Here is a 20850-nt window from a genome sequence, read left to right on the forward strand (position 1 = left end):
AATAATATATGTAAAATGAATGATTTGCACTAGTTAACATTTTAATTTTGAAGTTTCCTTTGTTTAACTTAAAAACTAATTTTTCCGAAAAGGCTGAAACGGTCTCTTTCCGGCTTGGCTTAAAAAATTTATTAGATAGCCTACTTTAAGATAGTGAAAGAAATTCCTGCGCCAATCCGCCCCCTTTTTAAAACCGTATGATTGAATCATCGAGTGACGATCTCGATTCCGACGATCCGGCATAAACTATTTTATGTGTAGATATTATTTAAAATTATTATTTAAAATTATGTGTAGATATTATTTAAAATTAAATTTCTCTATTATCTTTTTACAATTAATTAATTAATAATTGTTTAACAAAGATTTTGGTAAAATATTTTGTAATAAACTTTTCCTTCATTGTTTTAACATACTTATTTTCTTTTTTTACCTTTTTTATCAAGTAGAATATTTTTGAATACTGATTTGATTTTTGTCCTTATTTCTCATATACTCATCGCACTGTGCGGCGGTTACAGCGGCCTGAATCTCCGAAATATTGCTACAATGTGTCCCTTTCATTGGAATTGGCATTGTTACCTTGGATCATTCACCCTACACGCCTAATCTGTCTCCCTGCGATTATTTTCTTTTCCCAAAATTGAAAATTCCAATGAAAGGGACACATTATAGCAACATTTCGGAGATTCAGGCCGCTGTAACCGCCGTACTAAACGGGCTACCAAAACAGGAGCTCCAAAGGTCCTTCGAAATGTTAATTACGCGGTCTACAAATAAACGCGTGTGTAAATTACAATTACATTTACACAGGAAAAAAATAAACACAGAATCTTTCAAATTAAGTTAATTGTTTTTCGCACGATTCTATGGTGAATTTTTGATGGAACGCGTAAAATGGAAATTAATATTTACCGTGTAATGTAATACTCAATGTCTACCGCATGAAATGATACAATATTCTTGTAATTGAACGTAAATAGAGCTTGGCTACCGATATCTTTTAATCAATTATTCTTTATGTATAAATACCTGCATTCTCCGATTTATAGACCACGGACTGGTATCGCCATCTAGCGGTCGAGGATTTATTAATTTTGGATGCTTGAAACAGCTTGGATCAAAACTCTCGGAGTTTGGCGCTAGTGGCGCCATCAGTGATACAACCCCCAAGTTTATAGTGAAAATAGTTCCTACTATTGGTACTAGATGACACCACTAATACCTTTAATCAATTATTCTTTATTTTTCATAAATGCATAATTAACACGATTCGTTGCGTTATAATACTACAATACATTAGTTAATTTGTCAAATTGATCATTTTTATGCTGGAATAATTATTGATCGACCCTTGCAGTAAATAGTAGCATCTAGCCGCAACAGTGGCAACTATTTTCTCTATAAACTTGAGTATTTTCCCACTGATGGCGCCACTATCACTGTTTTCCACCCAATGTAAAAGATAATAGTAAAATCTACGATAATAAAAGAAGAGCAAATAAACCAGATTTCAATTGTTTCAAATACGAGGAAAAGAGATTCGTACTTGCTTTCTCTTTCGAATCTCCGAATTTATCTGACATGCTGATGAACACGTTCAGGGGGTGGGATAATGAAATGAATAAGATGGCCGACGGCTGTATTCCCCTTCCCTTCTTCATGTTCTTGAAGTACTTCATTGCTTTCAAGGTGGGGGTTTATCTCATGATATATATGCAATAGAAAGGCGAGTTACATGTCTAACAACATTACTTATACTTCAACTACGAGTATACAGTTGTCCAATCGTTTCACGATGTCGGCTAAGAACGAGAAAATTGGTATAATCGGCAGGTAATATTCAATTAAGTAACATTCTTACAAATAATTATAATTGTCATTATATTATTATATTATTATTATATTGTCATTATATGATTATATTAAAATGTATTCAAATAAATACATAAATAATATAATTATAATCATATGTATGTATACATACATATACACAATATATATACAATTTAAAGCTATAATTATATTCAGGTATAAAAGAAATCATACATTAGCAATAACAAAAGTGTGAATTTGACATTAAAAACGTAATCGATCAATTTTGTAATATTGACAGGATTTCCGATTATTTTTTCGCGATTGTCATTTATGTAACATTAACTGATAAAGTATAAGTGTTCTTATCAGAAATCTGTTCCAAGTACTAGAACTATTAAGAACTGTCATTACAATTATTATTTGCTTTCTTTTTACGTACCAATAATCGGGTATTGCGTTGTATTAACAAGACTATAATAACATATAACGTTTTCATAAATGTTATTCGCGGAAACTAAAACCTAATAAACTACATTCGCTTGTATGTTTATTTTTCATCGATCTTATTTGAAAAATGTAACTGACGTCCTGAATTACTTCATCGTTGATAAGATAATAGTGAAAAAATTAAATGATAAACTGAAGAAGGTTACATAAATCCTCTTAAATTATGATTGTAAAATGTTTAAAATATCTCGGGTAGCTTAGAAAAGAAATAATAGAATGGTTAATTGTAAGAAATTATTCTTCGTAATATAATTGCTATTTAATTATTATTTTAGCGGTTTAATCGGTCGCAGCTGGGCAATGCTTTTTGCTAGTGTAGGATATGAAGTAGTTATTTACGATATTGTAAGTGAGCAAATTAAGAAAGCACTCGAAGATATTCAACAACAATTGAACCGTCTTGAAAATGGCGGCCTTTTACGAGGTGCTCTTACCGCTGACCAGCAATTTAAGTTAATTAAAGGTTTGCTTTCATACATACAGTTACTTATATGTATCAGACGAGTCGTCCGTGGAACAAAATTTACCAATGATTCAACTAAAAATCTTTCCAAAATATTTTAAATAGGATCATCCAGTTTGGCCGAAACCGCAAAGGGAGCTAAACTTATTCAAGAGTGCGTCCCAGAGAATCTGCCTTTAAAATTGAAGGTGTACAATGAACTTGACAATGTAGTTGACGATAAAGTGATTCTGTCTTCGTCGACGTCCACATTCCGTCCATCTTTGTTTAGCGAGAAATTAAAACACCGTGATCAAGTAGTTGTGTCACATCCGGTATGTACACATATGTTAAATTTCAGTTAAAAGGTATACTTCCACCGTGAAAATGTTTTACAAGTACTTGAATATAGGTGAATCCCCCATACTACGTACCACTCGTAGAAATTGTACCTGCGCCATGGACGCGCGCTGATATACCATCGCAAACGAAAGCTATTATGATTGAAATAGGTCAAAAACCTGTCGTATTTAGCAGAGAAATTGACGGTTTCGCGTTGAACAGAATTCAGTACGTAAATTTGTAATTTATACCAGTCGATCTTGTGGCAATTAACCATGGATTCGCTGAAAAAAATTCATGCATAATTATCCTTAGATATGCAATCTTGAACGAAGCATGGAGATTAGTAGCTGATGGAGTATTAAGCGCAAAAGATGTGGATGCAGTCATGAGCGAAGGTCTTGGAATGCGTTACGCTTTCCTCGGTGCCTTCGAAGCTGCGCATTTGAACGCCGAAGGTGGTTACTTGATATGCAATAATAGAGAACTATGTTGATCTATGTTATAAATTCTATTACTTTTCAGGAATGAAAAAGTACTGCGAGACATATAAAAATTCAATGTACAACGTAAGCATGACGTTTGGCCCCACTCCTAAATTTGAAGGCGAGATGGCGGAAAAAATTAGCAACGAACTAAATGAAATGTGTCCATTGGACAAACTTCAAGAACGACGTGCGTGGAGAGACGAAGCTTTGACAAAATTGTCCTTGTTAAAAAAAGAATTGAATAAAAAAAAGTAAATTATTATGTATGAATATTTTCTATGTTGAAATGTATTTAATTAATGATGTTGAAATAAAAGTTACATTTCTATAATCACGTTAAACAAGGTTACGTGTCACATCATTTATTTTACCATATCCGGTAAGTTTTTACATTTTATCGTTTAAAACATTTACTCTATAGAAAGAGCATTAAGTTCAAAAAGGTTTATATTACCTGTCCAAGACTTAGTATAAAATATTATAGGTAAAATTGAAAGATGAATTCTTTAAATATAAAGTTTATTTTATTTAAATAGTATCAGAATTTAACGTTTTCCTCCAACACGTGGTGCCACCTTCTGTGTTACTTTCGCAGCTTTGTGTTTTGGTGCAGCTTTTGCTTTGGCTGGAACAACAGCCTTCTTTGTGGCCTTCGCTGCTTTCTTCTGCTCCTTCGCGGCTCTGAAATTATTAATATTTTAAACAAATTAAATTGTGTGTTTAACACGTAAATTGTAAAATATATAATATTATTGAATTTGTTTGGGCCCGCAAAAACCAAACAGTGTAAACATATAATACAATTCTGGGTGAAGCAGCCCACTTAATTTAAGACATTCTGAAATCGAATGTGATACGAAAGATCACATCCGAGGAACAGATGTCTATAATATTAATTTTTACATATACACAAATTATGCTTACTTGATTGCTTGTTCTCTCTGTGCTTTACGAATTTCTGGTTTCATATTACGTTTTGCCAAGATATCTGTAAGTGATGCACCAACAATAGCACGTTGGAATTTCTGAGTACGCCTTGTTCGCTTTTTCGATTGTTCTTCCTCTTGGCCTTTCTTATGTTTTCGTCTGTAACATACAAGTTATGTTTCACGCATATGCCTTTCATTTCTAATAATTTACAAAGGAATAAAAATAACATTACCTGTACAGAACAGTCCATGTGACTTTCCTTGGATTACGCCTCATTAAATGTGCTGCCTCACATTTCGAGTTCAAAAAAGTGAATGTCTAAAACATAGAGGTTATGATTGACACATGAATATAAACTCAACAGAAAGTCAACGTTCCTTAATTACAGATAGTTAAAAGGAAAAAGAATTTGATATCACAAGATAAACATATGTAAATTATGTTGTACCTACTTTTCCATCCACTTTAACCATGGTTTTGCCATGGCCAGGATATATTTTATATCCACTATATGCACAAAGTCCGATCCTGAAAAGATTAACAACATACTCATGAAAAATATTTAAGCAATAAAGTTATTCGTACAGATTGAAGAAATTTTTAATGATTGCGGTATAGTGAACAGATGTCTATTGTATTAAAAATCTTCACTTACTTCATGTTGAATTATCACGAAAAGACGGATTCGACAAAAATGGCCGATCCCTACCACGTTCAATAAGACGTAGGCAATACCAATATGCTGAAACGAAAATTTTGGTAGGAAGAAAGATAACTACATAAGAATTAAAAATAATTCATAATTGGAATATGTAACTAATAATGCCAGAAAACGAAATATATGACATATAAATACATATAACAAATTAGTTTTAATGAAAGAAGAAACTTGTATAACTTTTTCTACTGCATACCAATCATTTTATAAAGTTGAAAGCACTGACACCAGGGGGGCCAAGTTCACGTATTATGGGTTGAGTTACGTCTAATTCTAACCAATTCTAACTGACACTAACTTGTAATGGTAGAATGAAAATGTGATCTCAACTTATTGTAAAATTAAACAACTGGCAACAAATTTTATCGAATGAAATGTTTAACAATAACCATCAATTAAACTAAAGATTTCTTTGATTACTAATTGACATAACTGTCAAACAAACCCACGTGTTAGGTAGCTTGTGTTTGAGGTTACATTCTTACGATGAAAAATACAGAGCTTGTGGGGTTTGCAAATCCCGAAGAAATAAGTGACAATGATGAAGAGAATGAAATTACAAATATCAAAAAGAAAGCATGTAAGAAGTCAGGAGGGTTTCAATCCATGGCTCTTAGTCATCCTGTCTTAAAGGGAATATTGAAACGTGGATACAAACTACCAACTCCTATACAAAGGAAGGTAAGTAATTACCAATATGTTTAATTAAACTTTATCTATTTTTTATTTGTATAAAATATATTTTTGTAGACGATTCCTTTAGCTTTGGAAGGTCGCGATGTGGTAGCAATGGCAAGGACTGGCAGTGGAAAGACTGCTTGTTTTTTAATTCCTTTGTTTGAAAAACTTAAAGCCAGACAAGCAAAAGCTGGTGCTAGAGCTTTGATTCTATCACCTACTCGTGAGCTGGCATTACAAACGTTAAAGTTTATAAAAGAATTAGGAAAATTCACAGGCTTAAAAGCATCTGTTATTTTGGGAGGTGATAGTATGGAAAATCAGTTTAGTGCAATTCATGGGAGTCCTGATATATTAGTGGCAACACCAGGCAGATTTTTGCATATTTGTATTGAGATGGATTTACAGTTGAATAGTATAGAATATGTTGTTTTCGATGAAGCTGATAGGTAAGGATTGGTATGGGTATAGATATAGGCTGATAGGTATTATATCTAATTTTTATTACATTACACTAACTTTATTATAGATTATTTGAGATGGGTTTTGGTGAACAAATTAATGAAATTGCAAACAGACTACCAGAGTCACGACAGACATTATTATTCTCCGCAACATTACCTAAAGTTTTAGTAGATTTTGCAAAGGCTGGTTTATCTGATCCTGTTTTATTGCGTTTAGATGTAGAAAGTAAAATACCAGAAGAATTAACACTTAAGTTCATAGTTTGCCGTCCAGAAGAAAAATTGGCAGTACTGCTATGTTTATTAAAAACTGTTATTAAAATTGATTCTCAGACCGTAATATTTGCCGCAACACAACACCATGTTGAATATATTCATCAGGCATGTCAATGAAATATATATAACTTAATTTTCATAAAATATTTATTTATATTTTATCTAACAGTTAGCTTCAATTAATAGGTATTAGATAAAGCAGGAATTTCTAATACATTTATTTATTCTAACTTGGATCCATCAGCACGAAAAATAAATGCGGCCAAATTTCAATCCGCTAAAGTTAAAGTTTTAGTCGTAACAGACGTCGCTGCTCGAGGTCTAGATATTCCGCATTTAGACAATGTGATCAATTTTAATTTTCCCGCAAAATCGAAACTTTTTGTACATAGAGTAGGTGAGCAACTACATTAGGTTTTATAGTCTATAAAAGCTTCATAATATGTAATCAATAATTTATTTAATAGGACGTTGCGCACGAGCGGGTCGAACTGGAACTGCTTACAATATTATATGCCCAGATGAATATGCTTATCTCGTAGATTTACATCTTTTTCTTGGCCGATCTTTACACATTGTTCCACCTTCTGGATCAATAATAGAAAATTCAGAGGGTGCTATAGGTAAAATGCCCCAAGCAATGATAGAGGAAGAACTTGCAGAATTAATAAATTGGCAAAATGGCTCCACAGATCTCGTACGTGTATTTAATATGCGGTTAAGAGGGTATTATTAAGTTTATAATTAATGTTTGCGTTTATAGCAAAATATGGAACAGGTTTGCGATAACGCATATAAACAATACATCAGATCGCGACCAGCAGCTTCCTCCGAAAGTATTAAAAGAGTGAAGGAATTACACATTAGCAAAGCAGGTGTTATACCGGAATACTCCGACGTTTCGTCTAATACTAAGAACTTATTATCGAAAATAATGAGTTATAGACCTCAAGGAGTGCGTATATTTCTCAAACTCGCATAAATTATATGTAATTATATAGATTACGTTGTGTTAATAAATTAAAATATCCATTTGTAATAGACGATATTCGAAATCGGAGCGAAAACATCCTCTATTGACTATCAGGTAATGAAAACAAAACGATCGTATCATAAGGAAAATATTACCAATTTTCGTAGAAAGGCAGAAGAATTAGAAGCAAAAAAAGTTTTAGAAGGTACTATGAATAACAATAAGAAAAAAATGAAATTGAATAAAAGTTATTTTAACAGTTAGTAATTTTACGTAGATCTGCCTAGAAGAGCGAATCTTCCTTCTAGTACGACTGATGAGGTTAATGCGGCATTTAACACAATTATTCTTCCGAAGAAAAGAAAAATTGACGATTTATATAAACCTTCTAAAAAGAAAAAACGATCATTAGAACAGGACAAAGAGTTTTTCATTCCATATGTTGCCCCGGATAAACACACAGAAGATGGTTTAGCCGTTAATTCTTTCAATACGGAAGCAGATAAAGTACAAATGGATCTAACTGCCGATAATGAAGAATCCCGGCGTCTTCAAAAGCAGATTAAAAAATGGGATCGGAAAAAGAAGAAAATGGTTACAATTAATAATGTACGTGTTTTTTATATTGTTGACGAATTTATAAGTTTTGAGGTATCTGAAACTTGTATTTTTTTTTAAAGGATCGGAAGGCTAATAAAATTCGAACAGAATCCGGTGTTTGGATACCTGCTAGTTACAAAACAAATCGTTATTCAGAATGGAAAGAGAAAAGCAAAGTCGACGCCATGAACGATAGCGACGAAGAAGATTCTTCTCAAATGCAGAAGTGTATGCGATTAATTGACATTTATCATCAATATTCGACATTTATCTATCGCATATACAAATTTTTTTTTTTTTTTCGTACATTCTAGTGAACACAACAGCCCACACGCATTGGGCACGTTACAATCAAAAGATTAAGGACAAAATCAAAGCAAAGAAAGAGTTGAAAACACCGGAGCAAATTCTAAAGGCGCGCAAGTTAATGGAACGAAAGCGTAATAGGAACGGTAGGAAAAGTCGCAAAGGTCAGAAAAATAGTGGAAAAAGGAAACGATAGTACATGATTTTTTGTATTGTGTAAAAATAAATGTTTTTAATTCCGCATTTTTTATTACCCTTCGTTCATTTTTCATTCACAAAATATTCAAAAATCATGCTGTATTAAAAATAGTATTACGATGAATCTCCGTTTCGAGGCGATTATAAGGTATTATTCAATCTGCAAAGATTTCCGTTGCATCATTGCAGTTTACTTGCGTAATTGCTGGAGGTTCCGACGTCAGAAATTTATTACGAGTTGCTAGACGATTTTCCACGAAACGACGGAAACCTCGAAGAATTGAACGAAGCAACTAACTAAAAATCCTCTCAAAGTATCGGTTATTCGATCTTAATATTTATGAGACATTTTACACAATTTCGTGATCTTTATTAATTATCTAAAAATAGAGCGTTACCGAGCGACTTTCGAAAAGGAGAGAAAGGAAACAACACGTGTTTGTTCGTGAGTCATAAATGACAAGTGGTTCGGTGTTAGTTTTGGTAGTATGTAAAACACTGATGCCGGAACATTGTGAGTCACGCGTTTAACGTTGATCATCGTTTATTTATATATGTGTATCACCACATATTATAGATACGAGTTCTATAAACCGATTACTTATGGATCGCTTCGATTCCATTAAAACGAAGTTTCATACACTCAGCTGCATCGTTCGAAAGCAGGTAGAAAACTGGAAAAAGAGGTGGGCGCACCCATGTCAATTCGATTCACGAAATGTCAGGGTGAGGCACATTTTTCAATGTGTCCACGTACTATTGAATATCTATTTAGGTTCATTCCATTCTCAACATATTTATATTTCACCGAATTTGTTTACTATCAGAAAATTCTCAGAATGGAGCATTTTATCGTTGCGATAACACATCAAACGTTACGTCCTTCCATAAATCTTTGGCTAATTAATAAGATCGAAGGAAGTGCAGATACATAACAAAATACGTGTACGCGATAACAAGAATTCTCTCACAATTATTCACCGTAATATTGATCGATGCAAATTATGCAGATGGTTTAACTACTGAAAGCCCCGAGGCAAGGTCATGCCAAGTAATTTGCACGTATACTTCGACGATCTACGTTACTCTACAGTCGTCAATCTGACTTATCAAATGAAGAAGAAAATAATATATGTTATCGATGAGATTGCAAGTATTGTAAAGAAAGGAGCAAGAAATTAACCCTTGAAAAAAATTCTTTCGTTACCCTTCGTTACTTGATTCTAACTAAACTCACTGTTCTATATAATTATCGCCGTTCGCCACACCCCAGTATTCATAAATTCTTGAAGCGGTCACGCAAGAAGTCCATTCTTTGTCTCCTGAACTAGACCCTGACACTGGTGCTTCTTTCCATCTCTTCCGGTTGAAACAACGATCGAGAAGTGTTCATTATGTAATTTATGATATACTTATCCCACAGGTTTTGATTCTAAAAGTAATTCTCTGCTAATCTGTAATGAGGACCACATTTGTTTGCAATGTGTGAAGGACCATCCTAATGTACATATGACGTCCAATCTTTTCAAGAAGAATTTTAGCATCTACATTGAAGTGTCGTTAGACCAGAAGACGTTGAAAACAATGTTGTTCGAAGTGAAATCTTTGTCTTCCACGCGATCATCGGTATCGCCGGTGGAGAACCGTGACATGAAAGCGAGCGGTCCCGCGACGTAACAATGAATTTTCGCCGCCAGTTTCTCGATCAGAGGAGATTCGTGCCAAGGCAGCTGCAACCGCTACTCGGCCACGATCCCAATGACACCGACCGTGGAAATAAGTCTATTCGCAACCAGACGGTCACGTCTACGATCTACCGTTCACCATCCACGCCGTTACTGTCTCTCGGCTACGTCATACGGTTAAAAATACGTGATACTACTCAACCCGGACAACCGTACGCAAAACGATGATGCTCGTTGCTTTCTGTGAAAGTACCGTCATGCTCGCTGGATCTGCGTGTATGCGCCCGTCGGAAAACGAGAGAAAAAGGTGTTCCGCGCGCACTTTGTATCCGTCGACGGATGGCGAACACGTGCGAAGGCCTTCGTACTTGGGGTACAAACACACTACGCGCTTACACGAACGAGAACAGAGTTTAACATTGTTCGAAAGTCGAAGATGGTCTCTGTTTGTCCTAACGATTCCATATGGCGTCGGTAACTTTCAGCCCTCATCGTTTTTACCTGCGAACCGATCATACCATTTAACGTCATAGATAAGATAAATAGCGATGTTTGGCATCTTAAATTGTTTTTATTTACAGTGAGTCATTAGCTACGCTATTGTAACTGTTAAAAACAAGACGTTAGCAAAACGGCTCGCTTTACAGCATTACCTATACGTATGGACAAAACGATTCTAGAAACTGGGACAAGTTATCAGCTGTTTTAAGCGAAGATAGAAAAAATAGATACAAGAGAAAGTTCTGTTGATGATACAATTTTGATTTTGAATATGGTCTTACGATTATTCCTTGAACGGAACTCGGGATTCTGTATAATTGCTATCCTTTAAGGGACGTGCAGCACCTCCTACTTGAGATTGACATTTTTACCATATTGGACGTTTGTCGATAATGCGTTTATCTCATCTGTCGAAAGGAATACAAAAAATTAATAACCCAGAAGTATTTTAATATTGATAAGCGGTGAAAGTAGCCCGGTAATAGAAAGTGTACGGTGACGGGTAATTAATTTCAGATACACGTAGAAGAAGCGAACAATTCGAGCGGTTTGCTCGGTAGTGTGCAATTGGTAACGGTATGAGACTAATTGCCTACGGTTCGCTTATGCTATAGGAATATGCGCTGATTGCGTAACAACTTTGGTTTCGACAGTTCGAAATTTCTACAAGGGATTGTAAAAATGTACTCTGTGAAGCGATAGTACGACGCGCGAGTTAAGCAATCGGTTCTGCGCACTCGTGCAAAATCTACTAGCTCATCGTGGTGTTTTGCAAGGTTAATAAAAATGGTTCACCTTTACGAGAAATGGGCACGAGTGATGGGCGATTCTTATCTAAACAAAAAAAAAAATGTATCAGTGCGTCACTTATTTTAATTACCTTATCCTTCACCATAGCCACAGCGATAATGGGATTGTAAAAATGCGATGTAAAAATTGCGAAGTGTCCAAATAATAAAGTTATGCGCTGCAGTTACTTCTAATGTTATTCGTTCAACGGTGAACGATATCCAGTACCTACACGGTAACACTTTTTCTCTCGGACGACATTCCGCGCATTTGCGCAATTTCCTCATAAGTACTTACGGCAACGTGCACCTCTCCCTCCTGCTCCCGTGTTCCGGTTACTTCTAATACCGGAAAATTAGCGCAAAATTGACCAACTATTTTTATAACAGACGGGTGAAAACAAGCTCAACGACATCGTGGAAGGATCCCCGACGTTGCCCGCGCTTTGTAATAATGGAATGTCGTGTTCCGTGCACCGAGAATAGTCGCTTTGACTAGAAGCGACTCCATCTCCGATACTTGATACGATTACGAGGTAAACGGTGAAATTTCTACAATATGGGAGATAGCGTGTTCAGCGACGTTATCAAACAATTTCTCCGCGCTGGAGCCCTATCAACCCCCTACCTTCAAAACGGTCTCGGCTAGATGCTTCGTTTCTCAATGTTTTTTTTTTTCTTAACAAGTAAATAAGTACAAATCTTAAATATTATAATAATGTACTGTGGTTACTGACAAAGAGAACTGATGATTGAATTGATGATACTAGGCAGTGAACATTTGAAAACACCCAATAATATTTTTTCTTTAAATTAAATTGTAAAAATCAGAATATATTAATTTTTGAAGAACCAGAAAACGAGTCTGCACTGTCATTGGTTAAATGTCAACACTGGGCAAAACTGACCGTTTCGCAGCTATCGGCCGTTTGCATTTCATGCAAGAACGAACGAGAGATGTTTCGTCTTGACTTGTAATGCGGTCGTAGGCAATGCGCATCCGACTATGCATACGTGTCATCTCGACTGCAATTCTGCCACTCATGGTGTCCGCATCTTAGTTGATTACGACTAAACCGTACACGGCACTCTGGAACCACGTTAGCGTTCTATGAATGAACGCACGTGCATCGTATTATTGGCCGAGGCACGTACGTAAAACACCAAAAAGAGACAGCGAGAGGAAGAAGGAGACGAAAGCAGGAAGTGGAGAACTGGAAAATACACCACTGGACATGTTGGACATATAAATCCATATATCGCGGGCCCTGTGCTTCCTGCGTTTCTCTGCAATTCCGTTCTCACTGGATTGCACAATAATTATTCGTTGATTTTTAGTTAAAAATATAAATAATTCCTCGTAGTTGATATCAACGAAGGCTTCTGGGCATTAACCCAGTGGATAAGTCTGGATTAGCTTTTACGATGACCATTTTGAAATATTATTTTCTCGAATAACAAATTGAGCGATTAGCAACATTCGTAGCAAGAATATTGATTAGACGTTACTCAATAAAAGTGCAAGAGACCTGGCGTAACGCGGCGATAAATGCGCTTTGCATATGAATTCCTCGAATCATAAAGCACATCCTTAGTTCGCTATACGAGTAACCTTGAACGATTGCAGCATTGACAGTAATCAAACTATCGTAAGAGAAAATGTAGAATGACCGAATATACGCAGCGAGGAATTGAACGTACGCGTTTCTAGAGGCGTACTGCGCTGATAGATAATTCCAGCTATTTTCAACTATGAAGTGTCAGATTGTATGCGTGAAAAGTTATAGAGCGGTGTAATAATATCTGTGAAAAGGGACGTTCCGATTGTGCACTGCTGGCTTGTATTAGCGTAATAGGATATTGAAATAAAATAATGTGAGAGAATCTCCGGTAACTTTAAATTACGTGTATTCAGATCCATTTTCGTGAATTGATATTTTGGTAATCATTTATCCTTATCATAAATGCTTAATATACGTTGAAGCATGTTTTAAATTATAACACCATTTTCGACTTATCGTACAGGTACATGGGGCTTTTGATATTACGCAGTTACCAGGTACATTATTGAATTGTATTGTGTGCTTTGTCAACAATTATATTTATCTCAGTGTTGTAAGAAGGAGTACAATCGGTTTGTTGAACTTGGAAGGATCGTTAAAAGCTTTAGATAAAGATCTTTTTTTTACAGGCCCGCAGTAATTATTGCTCAACTAACGCGGACTACATTGAAGCTTGAACATGTTTTAAATTGTTAGGTCGATACCTAATTTCACATGAAACGTAATCTGTGGAAATAAACTAGAAATCTGATATCGTTGATACATATAATGTCGTAACTTTATGCTGTTCGTTCTGTTTGTGTCACAAATTGCATGTAACTGTATAGCTCGAGGTAAATAAAACGTAGTATAGAGATACGTATATTCAAGAACATACAATTTCCCCTATGAAATTTTGGTGGCGATAAGAAGAGCGCATTTCGTATTTCATACTTATTTCGTATCAGTACGGAAACACTGCCAGTTTTTTAATTTCATATGGAAGCAATTAGCCAAATCATCTGTTCTATGTACTAATATAAATAGCGATTGTTTAGCAGAATGAAATCGTGTTTTATCATAATTTTATCTACGTACTTCAATGACCGTATATAGTCACAGTAATCTTGAATTACTACTAACGAAATGAATGCTCTTTGTATTCGACGGTAGGAGTACATCTTCTTATTCATTAGCTGTTAATTATTAACTAAAGAGCTGGCGGATACATTAACAATGGCTGATAGTTGAGTACATGAAAATTGTGACGCGCAATGGCCGCATTCCAGAGACATTCTTTCAACTGCCAGCAGTACTAACGCTAAGAGACGACATAAGGACTAGATGATTAATTGAATAGAAGCCAAGTCGGATACCTCTTGATTCTCGCATTCTTACAAGTTAGCATGGTTACTCGAGAGCACCAACGACCTGGAATTCGCGCGACTCAAAGCTACATGACAAAGCCTTTTCTGGGACGCTTTCTGTTCTCTAAGCTCATTATTAACTATCTGCAATTTTGCTCGCTCCTTTTTTCCGCTTCTTGTGTCTTCAACGATACGATACGTTTACTCGGTACAAGGAGATATTCTTGACACACTTCGTCAAGCGAAATTGATTTAAAAAATATATTGAGTCATTCCGATAATAACACGTTTAAAGAGAAACATATTTCGTTATATACGGAGTATAATAATTTTTAATCTTGCCATGCGTGCGCCACATGGTTGTATCTTTCATTATCAAACAGGCAGCTCGAGCGCGCTTGAAGACGGCGCGCGGATATAACAGACGCCTGCGTCGGACACGTTTCATTCACTCATTTTTTCTCTACAGTTACTATTTTCTTTACTGCCTTAGTGTCTGTCTAGAATGTCCCCGGAGTGTCCACGTATTTTCATCACGTCTTCAATTGTGTCCCGCGGGTTACAATGCTGGTAGCATTCAGGGTTTGTTTGCATTATTTGGGAGTAAAATTTAATCTCATGATCGCCGCAGAGGAAGTTCCTTTCCATTCTTAATTGCGACTTCTTTCATTTCTTGACGGCAGGATTCTGACTTGTTGACTGGTAGAATTGATGATGTGATTTGTCAAACTCATGGTTTATCAATCTTGCTCAACATTCAGTTTAACTTGACACATAGATAGATATTCAAGATCAGCCTAGATTCTTCTTTATTTGTTCTAGACTTAATCGTTTGTATTCCCTTCCGTCTGTGAAACGATTAATGCTTATCCGAGAGTCTCGCACGCGTCTACCAGAAATCCAATTCGCCTATTTGTCTATTATATCTGTATAGTCCCGTGCGAATACGTAGCGCCAAGCTCGACCTTCTCCCCCAAACGCTTTTAGCCCAGCGGTGAACATCTGCACCTACAACGTGTAGCCAACCCCTCCGACCGAAAATAGAAACTATTATGATGAAGCATCTGCACTGAAAGTAGAACGAGGAGGAGAAATCTTAGCAAAATATGGGATCGTGCGCGTCGCTTGCCAGCGTCGAGGGAAATTTTTGGACGAACCGTGTCGTGTTTGCGAATCGCGTTACGACCTACGCGTGCGTCAGCATATGTGCAAAAAGCAGCGTACGCCAGCCAGCAGAGACGTTGACAAAAAAAGATAAGACATGTTAATATGGGAATAGCAAAGTTTACACTTCGGAATAAAAGAAAGTATCGGGAGTGTTGCAGGCACCTTAGTGCCTCTCTGTTATTAAAAATTATTAATCAAAAGATGAACTTCTCGTTGGATCCCTTGACCAACGGAACTTTTTTCTACATCCATCATTTAGTATAAACAAGTATCATGTTCTGAAACTTTATGTACCTTTACCAGCACTTTCATCCGAACACGCGACTACTGCGAGAAGAAACACGGTAGTACGTGAGAGTGCTCTTATATCCCACGTATCGAGGTAATAGGATCATTTATGTAGACTCTACATTGTAGAGGAATATAGGCAGTATGAAGTTAATTCTACTTCATTGAAGTTAGATCAACTTAACTATCAGTGATCGGTTTTTTAATTTAAGTATCTAGATAGCAATGGTCATATTTCCCACGATGTCCATACTACTCTTTCATTCTCAAAAACCGACCACAAATATCTTTAAGAGTGTCAATGACATACATGTATATCGCGAACCCAGAAAGGACGAGTAGAAACGTTTCTGCAAGTCATTTACTATGCGAACCTCATTTATGAGGTTAACCATAACGTGCGGAAGAATGTTTGCGATAAGAAACAAAGACGATAAAGCTTGCCAAGGACTGGTGCACGTAGAAATGACACCAGTGCAATCAGCACATAGGATGCGCTAATATAAGTGCACACTTGCGGAGGGACCGGTGAATCATTGATAGCCAACAGTTATGTAAAAACAGAATTGTAAGGAAATTATTACTGAATTCCTCGAGACCACGCTGTTCCTGAGATAACCAAGAAAATGAACAAATATCTACATTTAATATGCGAGGCGTTTTCGTTATGCAACATTCTTGTTTGAATACCGCAGACGAGTATCTGGAATTCGGAAGGCGGACAGAGGGGATGAACGATGTAATGTAAACATCTGTGAAATACACATTGTTTTATTAATACGGTGTTGGACCGCTATTTTCCTATCCTTCTTGGAATAGAGTTATACAACTTTTGAATAACACCCAATGGAATGTTATCTTGGCCAGGATGTTTATCTTCGTGCCCCTCGAACCAAGACTGAACATTTTTAGCTGGATGAATGTCAGGTTGTATTATCGTCGTACAAAAATAGTATCGTAGTGGGAAACAATATGTGGACCATTGTATAATTCTAATCATCTAGAATTCTCAACAAATCGCTGATAGCGGTATGACCCGTTCAAGGTGATAATGTCAATTATGAATGTCATGATATAACCGCTCGAATCATCGCAGAATTGTTCGTATTTCTTTATTAGAACGATTTCTTCCAATGTCAGGATTTGACCAGTTCGAAGTAATTGTCTGAAGTAAGAAAGCTCGTGAACCTAATTGGTATATGCCAGAAGGTCAAGGCTACACCAAGACGACGCGACACGCAAGGTTCAGCGAGCTGTCGTGACGCCTGTCCTACCAATCTTGCGTCGCGATTGAGATCCGACTTCTCGAGATAACCGATTGTTTGTAAAATATGGCTGTGCAGACCGGAAATGGTAGCTCGATTACCAACACGAGCCTATCGTTCTCATTGGAGGATATTTCGTTTTGATTTCACGCGCTCTGACCTCTACCTAAGAGGTCATTCATCTATGGCTTTGGTATCTCGAATGCAAAGTTTTGCCTCGTGCAGACCTTTCAAAACAATGAAGCGAGGAATGTACACCCAGGGAAGTAAAGAAAAATCGATTCCTTGTTGTTTTATTATCTAAAGTCAATATTTGCAAAACTGATGAAACTACAGAGTTCTAACTGAAACGCAACAAGCATTATTTCCATCTAGCAAACTCTCTATACAGTCTTCGTGCAGTTAGTGACTAATAGTCACCCTGTGACCCACCCTAAATTCGTCGCTCAGTTTCAAATTAGGGGCCCGGGATAATGAGAAATTGGCCTTGTACCGTTAGCGCTTTATCGACCAAGCAGTTTATGGTGGTTCTAGAGGTGATGACATTCCTTGCAAGAAACTCTGATTTCTCATATTTTAATCATAAACAATTATTTTCCAAGAAGTTTCTTGCAATAATGTATGAGCAAGACAGTATCTACATCGAGCAGGGTAGCAAGACCTGCAACGTTGTCACGGGGTGTGTAAATCTATCCGCTGTCCAAGCAACGCGGGCGCAAAATCATTCGCGTTTAAAAAAAGACACTGCAGCATTACCTGGTATCGACAAATGCAACGACAGCACGCGAACCGATCGTTATGAGCACCGCTGCTAAGGTGACTACGTATCATCATTGGGTGTGGGGTATACGTATACTGTGTGCCGTATGGTCACTGTACGCTACAACGCTGCACGATGTCTGCCGTACGACATCGTCGGATGCTTGAAGAGGGGCGAGGGACGTCGACGTTGGTCCCTAGCCTGTAGCACCAGGCATCGGAGTCGCCGTTCGAATATCCCGTTTCCAACAGTTTTCAGTATGCATCCAGTGGTGCTTGACTGCGCCTTATTCGGTCACGATCGAAATCAGATGAAAGCCTAAACGGTTATAGAACGAGCGCATTAAATCGCAATGGCAAGGGCACAGGGTCTTTCAGCGTTCAGCAGTGGCACGTTCCTCCACTCTCGTTCGTTGATACGTCGAATAGGTCAAGGATTATTGACATGCGAAGTTCAAAAGCGCGGCGGGATGCAACGCCGCAGTATGGCCGGCAACCTGGCGGTGTTTACATTAGCAAATCGCACGAAGCGTCCTTTCGTGCTACTTAACGATTAGCGCTACGCTTCCAGTGACTAATTCTTCAGGGAAGACCCGCAGATGCGGACGTACGGAGCTTCAGCGACGTGTCTCGTCATTTCCCCTGTTTCCTCAAGTGATCGTTTTGTGGTTCTTTCCCGCTGACAGAGTCTTTGAGACTATGCGCATTTGCGCAGAGACATTAGCATTGAAATTGCGACTGACAATTAGTTACGCAACGAAATTAAACGGACACCTGTAATTGCAGTTATCAACCGCGTGATAAAGCTTGGTTGTGGAATTCCTGGGTACGGTTTGCGGGCTCGGCGCCAACGTTTCGTATACATAGAATAGCTACCAGCGCTAGCAATACATGAGAGGTTTTCAATTTCTTTGGAAACAAAAGTATTCCATCCTCTATTTATTATTATTACAGTAGCTCTATTCACTCTTCTGGCTTGTAATTGGGTAATGTTTCTTTTACATTTATATCAGTGATTCTTAGAAATCCTTTATATTCCTAAAAATGTATGTGGAGTATTAGAATTTGAAGTTTTGAAAATATTTATAACGATACGTAAACGTAAGTTCGGTTAATAGATAATAGCATACTTTTTATGCGTACTAATTATGAAAAATGCTGCATTCCTGCGACAACCGGGAGTGTGTCACTTCTTCTGTTCGTCAGATGTAGCTGGAATTCGCTGCGATTCATCGATTTGGCATCAGTATGTCGGACGTCTCGTGATGCCTATTGAAACTGATCACCTCTTATTTCTTAACCGCAAACTGCAATGATATACGTTGGAACTAGCCAAGCGATACTTGGTAAAAAGTGAAATCATCTTGCGCTCGCGAAATGGTGTTGTCGATGATTGTCAAACGACCGATGACAGTTACACCTACGTCTTCTGTTCGCTTTTAAGTACGATTAGAAAGCGTATAAAATTCCAGGAAGCATCGACCGTTCGCTTTTACCCCCGAAGATTCACGGACATTCGGTCTCTTGTAAAAGAATAGTTACTGTGGAAAGACAAACTTTATGCCCGTAACGAGAAAACCTGTCTACAACCTAGATCGTGCCTATAACGTTTGTAAACGTAGGAACAGGTTCTGCAAACTTCCACGTTCAAAATCTTTAGAACTTATTTATCTGTTACGAAGCTGTTTAATTATCGTATTTAATGCTACAAATTGTATCTGACATTATGATGTGTGTATGTCCCTCGCATGACGTCATATATATATCTGATTAAACGTGCGATAAAGATAAGAAACATTTGCTCGTTTGTCTTAAAATCTGCGAAAATTAACAGTGTCGACTTTACCAATGATTTCACTACAATAAATGCGTCTTACCTACAATGTTATATGTGTATTTGAAAAAAAAACAAGCCATCTTCTTGTAGGCAGCATTTGACCAAAACAATATGGCGCTTGTTTACGTATGTTGATATGCAGATACATCTGGGGCACGAATTCCTAATGGTACTAATACCGGTCTCCAGTTCGGTACGTTGAGTACAGCTGCACTTACAGTTGTACGACCTTTCCCATTCGAGCTCTCGAGCGACCACTACCAACCTAAAGCCAGTCGTTCGCTAAACTTCATCCGAAAAACAAACGCTCGTACTCGCTGCACGCGCGTGCCATTTACGTATTAACGACCTTTTTTTATCGTGTCATCACAAGAATGTGTGCGTGCACGAATTTTCCTACGACAAAGATTAAAGTAAAATGATCTGAGCACGTCTGGTGACGGTGCTGATTTGCATTTCATCATTATCGCCGCTTGGTTTTCTTGATACTGACAGCTTGCACCAACACAATTATCTCAGACGCGTGTGTGTCGATGTATGTAAATAGAAACACAATGCTACTGTCAGTCTGAATACAGTATCAGGCTGCGCATACACACGTTAACATACGACATACGTACGCGTCCAATGACGACACTTGAAATAAATTATAAACAGTCTCTACCGTTTAAAATGTATAAATTGTAAAATTCTTTCGCTCTAGTGTGTTACAACATAATGTGGTGATACCATGTGACGTCTTTTGAGATAGTATATGATTCCTTAATAAAATCAAAGTTTCGGCCACGAGGTTGAGTATCCAACGCTTAACTATTCGTCGTTGATCTTGATCTTTGTCAGTTTATCAAATTTTAAATATCTTTCAATGCGTTATTTCCAAACGATGAATCTATTTTTCTAACATAGCCAAAT

The 20850-nt window shown here is 37.0% G+C and overlaps 3 protein-coding genes, 1 long non-coding RNA gene and 1 other non-coding gene across 5 annotated transcripts; 2 read left to right on the plus strand and 3 right to left on the minus strand.

Moving 5' to 3' along the window:
* The first annotated feature begins 1675 nt into the window (after positions 1 to 1675).
* Positions 1676 to 3941, plus strand: LOC128872965 (lambda-crystallin homolog). Its single transcript, XM_054116186.1, has 6 exons — positions 1676 to 1836; positions 2601 to 2788; positions 2894 to 3102; positions 3180 to 3337; positions 3425 to 3567; positions 3635 to 3941. The coding sequence occupies exons 1-6, from the start codon at positions 1739 to 1741 to the stop codon at positions 3850 to 3852; spliced, it is 1014 nt and encodes a 337-aa protein (XP_053972161.1). The 5' UTR covers positions 1676 to 1738; the 3' UTR covers positions 3853 to 3941.
* Positions 3942 to 4099: 158 nt separating this feature from the next.
* On the minus strand, positions 4100 to 5267 carry LOC128872966 (60S ribosomal protein L24). The gene is made up of 5 exons (XM_054116187.1): positions 5183 to 5267; positions 4980 to 5055; positions 4760 to 4845; positions 4522 to 4683; positions 4100 to 4278 (listed from the first exon to the last, which is right to left on the minus strand). The coding sequence occupies exons 1-5, from the start codon at positions 5185 to 5187 to the stop codon at positions 4143 to 4145; spliced, it is 465 nt and encodes a 154-aa protein (XP_053972162.1). The 5' UTR covers positions 5188 to 5267; the 3' UTR covers positions 4100 to 4142.
* On the minus strand, positions 4354 to 4483 carry LOC128873048 (small nucleolar RNA SNORA79). Its single transcript, XR_008456309.1, has one exon. It is a non-coding gene; the product is annotated as a small nucleolar RNA SNORA79 (small nucleolar RNA).
* Positions 5268 to 5483: 216 nt separating the features above from the next.
* LOC128872963 (ATP-dependent RNA helicase DDX54) lies at positions 5484 to 8785 on the plus strand. Its single transcript, XM_054116183.1, has 10 exons — positions 5484 to 5926; positions 5996 to 6372; positions 6453 to 6768; positions 6850 to 7060; positions 7131 to 7360; positions 7427 to 7618; positions 7706 to 7841; positions 7914 to 8245; positions 8317 to 8464; positions 8551 to 8785. The coding sequence occupies exons 1-10, from the start codon at positions 5732 to 5734 to the stop codon at positions 8736 to 8738; spliced, it is 2325 nt and encodes a 774-aa protein (XP_053972158.1). The 5' UTR covers positions 5484 to 5731; the 3' UTR covers positions 8739 to 8785.
* Positions 8786 to 17563: 8778 nt separating this feature from the next.
* Positions 17564 to 20742, minus strand: LOC128872967 (uncharacterized). The gene is made up of 3 exons (XR_008456282.1): positions 19979 to 20742; positions 19232 to 19408; positions 17564 to 19139 (listed from the first exon to the last, which is right to left on the minus strand). It is a non-coding gene; the product is annotated as an uncharacterized LOC128872967 (long non-coding RNA).
* Positions 20743 to 20850: the final 108 nt, after the last annotated feature.

Source organism: Hylaeus volcanicus, chromosome 2 (genome assembly GCF_026283585.1).
Source record: "Hylaeus volcanicus isolate JK05 chromosome 2, UHH_iyHylVolc1.0_haploid, whole genome shotgun sequence".
Classification (NCBI taxonomy): domain Eukaryota; kingdom Metazoa; phylum Arthropoda; class Insecta; order Hymenoptera; family Colletidae; genus Hylaeus; species Hylaeus volcanicus.